This window comes from Panulirus ornatus, chromosome 5 (genome assembly GCF_036320965.1).
Source record: "Panulirus ornatus isolate Po-2019 chromosome 5, ASM3632096v1, whole genome shotgun sequence".
Classification (NCBI taxonomy): Eukaryota; Metazoa; Arthropoda; class Malacostraca; order Decapoda; family Palinuridae; genus Panulirus; species Panulirus ornatus.
The window spans coordinates 23249763-23258160 of NC_092228.1; the positions used below are offsets into that span (position 1 = coordinate 23249763).

The 8398-nt window shown below is 41.7% G+C and overlaps 1 protein-coding gene across 1 annotated transcript in view; it reads right to left on the reverse strand.

Moving 5' to 3' along the window:
- Positions 1-2283: 2283 nt before the first annotated feature.
- LOC139748785 (glutamate receptor U1-like) overlaps positions 2284-8398 on the reverse strand; it is an 83614-nt gene continuing 77499 nt past the window's right edge. Inside the window, exons 6-7 of the mRNA XM_071662220.1 lie at positions 2803-2955; positions 2284-2481 (exon numbers count right to left, since the gene is read on the reverse strand). Coding sequence (XP_071518321.1) covers positions 2284-2481; positions 2803-2955 — 351 coding nt within the window. The remainder of the gene's footprint in view (positions 2482-2802; positions 2956-8398) is intronic.

Sequence of the window (8398 nt, forward strand, 5' to 3'; positions counted from 1 at the left end):
TTTACGGAGGATCAGATTGAGGAAAAGCAGTGTGGTTTCACAAGTGGTAGAGGATGTGTGGATCAAGTGTTTGCTTTGAAGAATGTATGTGAGAAATACTTAGAAAAGCAAATGGATTTGTATGCAGCATTTATGAATCTGGAGAAGGCATATGATAGAGTTGATAGAGATGCTCTGTGGAAGGAATTAAGAATATATGGTGTAGGAGGTAAGTTGTTAGAAGCAGTGAAAAGTTTTTATCGAGGATGTAAGACATGTGTACGTGTAGGAGGAGAGGAATGTGATTGGTTCTCAGTGAGTGTAGGTTTGCGGCAGGGGTGTGTGATGTCTCCATGGTTGTTAAATATGTTTATGGGTGGGGTTGTTAGGGAGGTGAATGCAAGGGTTTTGGAAAGAGGGTCAAGTTTGCAATCTGTTGTGGATGAGAGAGCTTGGGAAGTGAGTCAGCTGTTGTTCGCTGATGATACAGCGCTGGTGGCTGCTTCATGTGAGAAACTGCAGACGCTGGTGACTGAGTTTGGTAAAGTGTGTGAAAGAAGAAAGTTGAGCGTAAATGTGAATAAGAGCAAGGTTATTAGGTACAGTAGGGTTGAGGGTCAAGTCAATTGGGAGGTAAGTTTGAATGGAGAAAAACTGGAGAAAGTAAAGTGTCTTAGATATCTGGGAGTGGATTTGGCAGCGGATGGAACCATGGAAGCGGAATTGAATCATAGGGTGGGGGAGGGGGCGAAAATTCTGGGACCGTTGAAGAATGTGTGGAAGTCGAGAACATTATCTCCGAAAGCAAAAATGGGTATGTTTGAAGGAATAGTGGTTCAAACAATGTTGTATGGTTGCGAGGCGTGGGTTATGGATAGTTTTGCGGAGGAGGGTGGATGTGCTGGAAATGAGATGTTTGAGGACAATATGTGGTGTTATTTGGTTTGATCGAGTAAATAATAATAGGGTAAGAGAGATGTGTGGTCAAAAAAAAAGTGTGTTTGAGAGAGCAGAAGAGGGTGTTTTGAAACGGTTTGGGCACATGGAGAGAATGAGTGAGGAAAGATTGACCAAGAGGATATATGTATCAGAGGTGGAGGGAACGAGGAGAAGTGGGAGACCAAATTGGAGGTGGAAAGATGGAGTGAAAAAGATTTTGAGTGATCGGGGCCTGAACATGCAGGAGGGTGAAAGGTGTGTAAGGAGGTGAGTGAATTGGAACGATGTGGTATACCGGGGTCGACGTGCTGTCAATGGATTGAACCAGGGCATGTGAAGCGTCTGGGGTTAACCATGGAAAATTCTGTCGGGCCTGGATGCGGAAAAGGTGCTGTTGTTTCAGTGCATTATTACATGACAGCTAGAGACTGAGTGTGAACGAATGGGGCCTTTGTTGTCTTCCTAGCGCTACCTCGCGCACATGAGGGGGGGAGGGGGATGTTATTTCATATGTGGTGGGTTTAGAGAAAGGTTAATTGGCTAGTAAGTTTGAACGGAGAATAGTTGGAGGAAGTAAAGTGTTTTTGATATCTGCTAGTGGGCTTGGTAGTGAAGAGAACTATGTAAGCGGAAGTGAGTAATTTGGTGGGGAAGGGGGCGAAGGTTTTGGGAGTGATAAAGAAAGTGTGAAAAAACAGAACTTTATCTCGGAGAGCAAAATTGAATATGTTTAAAGGTATAGTGGTTCCGAGAATGTTATATGTTTGGGAGGTTTTTACTACACATAGGGTTGTGTGGAGGAGGTTGGATGTGTTGGAAATGAAATGTTTGAGGACAATATGTGGTGTGATTCAGTTTGATTAAGTAATGAAAGGGTAAGAGAGATGTGTGGTAATAAAAAGCGTGTGGTTGAGAGAGTAGAAGAGGGTGTGTTGAAATTGATTGTGCAAATGGAGAGAATAAGTGAAGAAAGGTTGATTAGGAAGATATATGAGTCAGAAGTGGTTGGAACAAGGTGGAGCGGAAGATCAAATTCGAGGTGGAAGAATGGAGTGGAAATTATTTTGTCAATCGCGGTAATATGTGTGTGTGTGTGTGTGTGTGTGTGTGTGTATGACTATAAATGAGTGTTCAGATGTTTATTCATAGTCGTTGAATACCATCATGTCTTTGTTGGCATTGTTATTAGGGGTTAGAAAGGCTTGTGTGATCAGTTTGATATATCTGTGAGAAACGTGTGAATGATATGCAATCTTATGCACAGACAAGAGAAGATACACATACAAAACGATATAAGAAAATATTCATTCGAAAAACGCAATAATAACTTGGACATCTCCTGTATTAAGTTTGTACAGAGGAGAATTATTGATGACTGAAATAACCCAGAGAACAAATAGCGTTGATAAAGATACCATTTTCTGTTTCCGTAAATTCGAGAGTTATGTTGAGGGCCTGAGCCACAGCCTTGACTAAATAGACATCCACACCGTAGCGTAACACCACCGTCCCGTTCTCTGCACGATGGAGGACGTTGCACGGCTCATAGGTGAACGTTGACACCTGGGGATGAGAGAGCATACTCTTGTGGGTAGTTTTCCCTCACCATCAGCACAATCACACCTTAAACACCACACAGTTCATCGTTACATAAACGGTTGATATACTGAGACATGTTATAAGCCCATAATGACGGTTGGTATTATAGACTCGACTGTATCTATGACAAAAATATATCAAAAATTCAATAAAACAGATATGATTGCAGCTTACCTTTCTTCTCGGTTTATCTTGATTTATGTAACCATTATTAAGGTTTCCTGTTATAATAACATGAACATGATATCACAGATATCTGTCTTTTTATAACTTCTGTCAACCCACCTTAAGCACAGCGCCCTGAAAGTCAGCCATTTTGTCAGGGAAGAGGTCTAACTGGCGGGTGAACCTGTGGTGGTACCAGGTGTTGATACGCCTCACTCCCGGACCCCAGTACAGCTGGTTCATGTACAGCACCCACTCCCCCTCGGTGCCAGACTGTGGGATAGATCATACACAACATCTAGCCCAACATAGTTAGGTTGGGATATAGGAAAAAACTCTTGATTTCAAGTGTCTCAATCTTATACCTTCTGTATGGCCGAGGTAGCCATGCGCCATGTCCAGGGTTCGAATCCGACCCTTATTGTAAATAGATTTTTCTGTCCAATGTTTCGGAATGAATTTTTCTTTTCAAGTTAACGGCCTCCAACTGCATATAGAAGGCTTTATCATGGTCAGTTAAAGCAAAGATGCAATACCTCGTTTCTAACTATAAAGGGCATCTGCTACTTCAGGTAGCGCAGCCTTCAAGATGCAAGAGCCACATTGTATAGCATCAGTTGAAGGGAATTAGTCTATCTCAATACCACACCATCAGGAACAGTAACCTAACCTTACCTTCACAGCTCCAACGATATGCTCCGTCCTCTTTCCTTTATACGTGCGTATAAACGTCTCCAAGTGTTGTAGCGACAGTCCAACCAAAACAACCCTGATATAAAGAAAGTCATTTAGAAAATGGGTCTCTATAGAGCAGAATCTACCGTTCTTAACTGTGAAGTATTCACAGACCACAAAATGACGAGCACAAAAAACTGAATCCAGGTTACGGCTGTCGTTCACAGTCAGCCCAGTTGTTCATCCTCCATAACCGATTGATCCCTGATACGGGTACCTGCCAAAGATTAGGGTATATCTATCTATCTAATCTATCTATGTATCTATTTATGTATGTATGTATGTATGTATCAATCTATCTATCTATCTATCTATCTATATATATATATATATATATATATATATATATATATATATATATATATATATATATATATATATATATATATATATATATATATATATATATATATATATATATAAATATATATATGAATATATATATATATATATATATATATATATATATATATATATATATATATATATATATATATATATATATATATATATATATATATATTATATTTTTTTTTTATTATACTTTGTCGCTGTCTCCCGCGTTTGCGAGGTAGCGCAAGGAAACAGACGAAAGAAATGGCCCAACCCCCCCCATACACATGTATATACATACGTCCACACACGCAAATATACATACCTACACAGCTTTCCATGGTTTACCCCAGACGCTTCACATGCCTTGATTCAATCCACTGACAGCACGTCAACCCCGGTATACCACATCGCTCCAATTCACTCTATTCCTTGCCCTCCTTTCACCCTCCTGCATGTTCAGGCCCCGATCACACAAAATCTTTTTCACTCCATCTTTCCACCTCCAATTTGGTCTCCCTCTTCTCCTCGTTCCCTCCACCTCCGACACATATATCCTCTTGGTCAATCTTTCCTCACTCATTCTCTCCATGTGCCCAAACCACTTCAAAACACCCTCTTCTGCTCTCTCAACCACGCTCTTTTTATTTCCACACATCTCTCTTACCCTTACGTTACTCACTCGATCAAACCACCTCACACCACACATTGTCCTCAAACATCTCATTTCCAGCACATCCATCCTCCTGCGCACAACTCTATCCATAGCCCACGCCTCGCAACCATACAACATTGTTGGAACCACTATTCCTTCAAACATACCCATTTTTGCTTTCCGAGATAATGTTCTCGACTTCCACACATTCTTCAAGGCCCCCAGAATTTTCGCCCCCTCCCCCACCCTATGATCCACTTCCGCTTCCATGGTTCCATCCGCTGCCAGATCCACTCCCAGATATCTAAAACACTTCACTTCCTCCAGTTTTTCTCCATTCAAACTCACCTCCCAATTGACTTGACCCTCAACCCTACTGTACCTAATAACCTTGCTCTTATTCACATTTACTCTTAACTTTCTTCTTCCACACACTTTACCAAACTCAGTCACCAGCTTCTGCAGTTTCTCACATGAATCAGCCACCAGCGCTGTATCATCAGCGAACAACAACTGACTCACTTCCCAAGCTCTCTCATCCCCAACAGACTTCATACTTGCCCCTCTTTCCAAAACTCTTGCATTTACCTCCCTAACAACCCCATCCATAAACAAATTAAACAACCATGGAGACATCACACACCCCTGCCGCAAACCTACATTCACTGAGAACCAATCACTTTCCTCTCTTCCTACACGTACACATGCCTTACATCCTCGATAAAAACTTTTCACTGCTTCTAACAACTTTCCTCCCACACCATATATTCTTAATACCTTCCACAGAGCATCTCTATCAACTCTATCATATGCCTTCTCCAGATCCATAAATGCTACATACAAATCCATTTGCTTTTCTAAGTATTTCTCACATACATTCTTCAAAGCAAACACCTGATCCACACATCCTCTACCACTTCTGAAACCACACTGCTCTTCCCCAATCTGATGCTCTGTACATGCCTTCACCCTCTCAATCAATACCCTCCCATATAATTTACCAGGAATACTCAACAAACTTATACCTCTGTAATTTGAGCACTCACTCTTATCCCCTTTGCCTTTGTACAATGGCACTATGCACGCATTCCGCCAATCCTCAGGCACCTCACCATGAGTCATACATACATTAAATAACCTTACCAACCAGTCAACAATACAGTCACCCCCTTTTTTAATAAATTCCACTGCAATACCATCCAAACCTGCTGCCTTGCCGGCTTTCATCTTCCGCAAAGCTTTCACTACCTCTTCTCTGTTTACCAAATCATTTTCCCTAACCCTCTCACTTTGCACACCACCTCGACCAAAACACCCTATATCTGCCACTCTATCATCAAACACATTCAACAAACCTTCAAAATACTCACTCCATCTCCTTCTCACATCACCACTACTTGTTATCACCTCCCCATTTGCGCCCTTCACTGAAGTTCCCATTTGGTCCCTTGTCTTACGCACTTTATTTACCTCCTTCCAGAACATCTTTTTATTCTCCCTAAAATTTAATGATACTCTCTCACCCCAACTCTCATTTGCCCTTTTTTTCACCTCTTGCACCTTTCTCTTGACCTCCTGTCTCTTTCTTTTATACATCTCCCACTCAATTGCATTTTTTCCCTGCAAAAATCGTCCAAATGCCTCTCTCTTCTCTTTCACTAATACTCTTACTTCTTCATCCCACCACTCACTACCCTTTCTAATCAACCCACCTCCCACTCTTCTCATGCCACAAGCATCTTTTGCGCAATCCATCACTGATTCCCTAAATACATCCCATTCCTCCCCCACTCCCCTTACTTCCATAGATATATATTTTTTTTTTTTATATACTTTGTCGCTGTCTCCCGCGTTTGCGAGGTAGCGCAAGGAAACAGACGAAAGAAATGCCCCCCCCCCCATACACATGTATATACATACGTCCACACACGCAAATATACATACCTACACAGCTTTCCATGGTTTACCCCAGACGCTTCACATGCCTTGATTCAATCCACTGACAGCACGTCAACCCCGGTATACCACATCGCTCCAATTCACTCTACTCCTTGCCCTCCTTTCACCCTCCTGCATGTTCAGGCCCCGATCACACAAAATCTTTTTCACTCCATCTTTCCACCTCCAATTTGGTCTCCCTCTTCTCCTCGTTCCCTCCACCTCCGACACATATATCCTCTTGGTCAATCTTTCCTCACTTATTCTCTCCATGTGCCCAAACCACTTCAAAACACCCTCTTCTGCTCTCTCAACCACGCTCTTTTTATTTCCACACATCTCTCTTACCCTTACGTTACTCACTCGATCAAACCACCTCACACCACACATTGTCCTCAAACATCTCATTTCCAGCACATCCATCCTCCTGCGCACAACTCTATCCATAGCCCACGCCTCGCAACCATACAACATTGTTGGAACCACTATTCCTTCAAACATACCCATTTTTGCTTTCCGAGATAATGTTCTCGACTTCCACACATTCTTCAAGGCCCCCAGAATTTTCGCCCCCTCCCCCACCCTATGATCCACTTCCTCTTCCATGGTTCCATCCGCTGCCAGATCCACTCCCAGATATCTAAAACACTTCACTTCCTCCAGTTTTTCTCCATTCAAACTCACCTCCCAATTGACTTGACCCTCAACCCTACCTTACCTAATAACCTTGCTCTTATATACCTGGCCCCCTTCTCTTTTCCTTCTTTTGGAAAATTGAAAAAAAAACGAGAGGGGAGGATTTCCAGCTCCCCGCTCCCTCCCTTTTAGTCGCCTTCTACGACACAGGGAATACGTGGGAAGTATTCTTTCTCCCCTATCCCCAGGGATAATATATATCTATACATTTATATATGCATATATACATATATGGCGTCCTAGCTTCGTCTCTTCGATGTATATTTTTTTCTTTTTTTTTTCTTATTTTCCAAAAGGAGGAACAGAGGGGGGCCAGGTGAGGATATCCCACAAAGGCCCAGTCCTCTGTTCTTAACGCTACCTCGCTAACGCTGGAATGGGGAATTGTTTTTAAAAAAATATATAAATATAAAATATAAATAAAAAAATATATATATATATTAATATATATAATATATATATTATATATAATAAAATTATTTATTTCCTTGTCGCTATTTCCCCCCTTTAAACGGGTAGCGCAAAAGGAAAAAAGACGAAAGAATGGCCCAACCCACCCACATACACATGTGATGGCTTAAATCTTTTTTCACTCGATGCTTCAACCTCCAATTGGATCTCTCCTCTTCTTTTTTCTTTCCACAACTGATGCATATTCCCTTTGGGCAACCTTCCTCCTCACTCACTTTTTTCCGGGTGTCCAAACCATCTCAACCCAAACTCTTTTTATCGAACACTTTTCTTTTACCGTTCCAAATTTTTTTAAATCGATCAAACACCTCTTCACCACTTATTTGTCGTCAAATTACATTTCCACGCAAAGCACTCTCCCTGCACATCCTCTCTATACCCCATGCTTTGGAGCCATATGAATTGTTGGAACTACTAATCATCATACTACCAATTTTGCTCTTTCCCAAATTATGTTTCCCGCGCCTTCCACACATTCTACATTGTTTGTCAGGGTCCCGACTCCCTCCCTCACCCTAATGACCATTGCGCTTCCATGGTTCCATTCCTGCCAAGTCCACTCCCCCAAAATCTAAAACACTTCACTTTCTCCCAGTTTTTTTCCTTTACATTACATCCCAGCTAACTTGTTCCTCAGCCCTACTGAACCTAGTAAACCCTTTCTTTTATTCACAGTTTACTAAACTTTTTCCCTTTTATCATTCTGCCAAACAGTTACCAGCTTACGCAGTTCTCACTGGAATCAGTCATCATCGACGAACAACAACTGGGTCACTTCTCAGGCTCTCTCTCCTTCTCTCAAAACTCTTGAATATACTTCCTCACCCCCCCATATAAAAAAAACTAAAGATTAGGACACACACCACCCCTCGTTCACCGACCTTCATT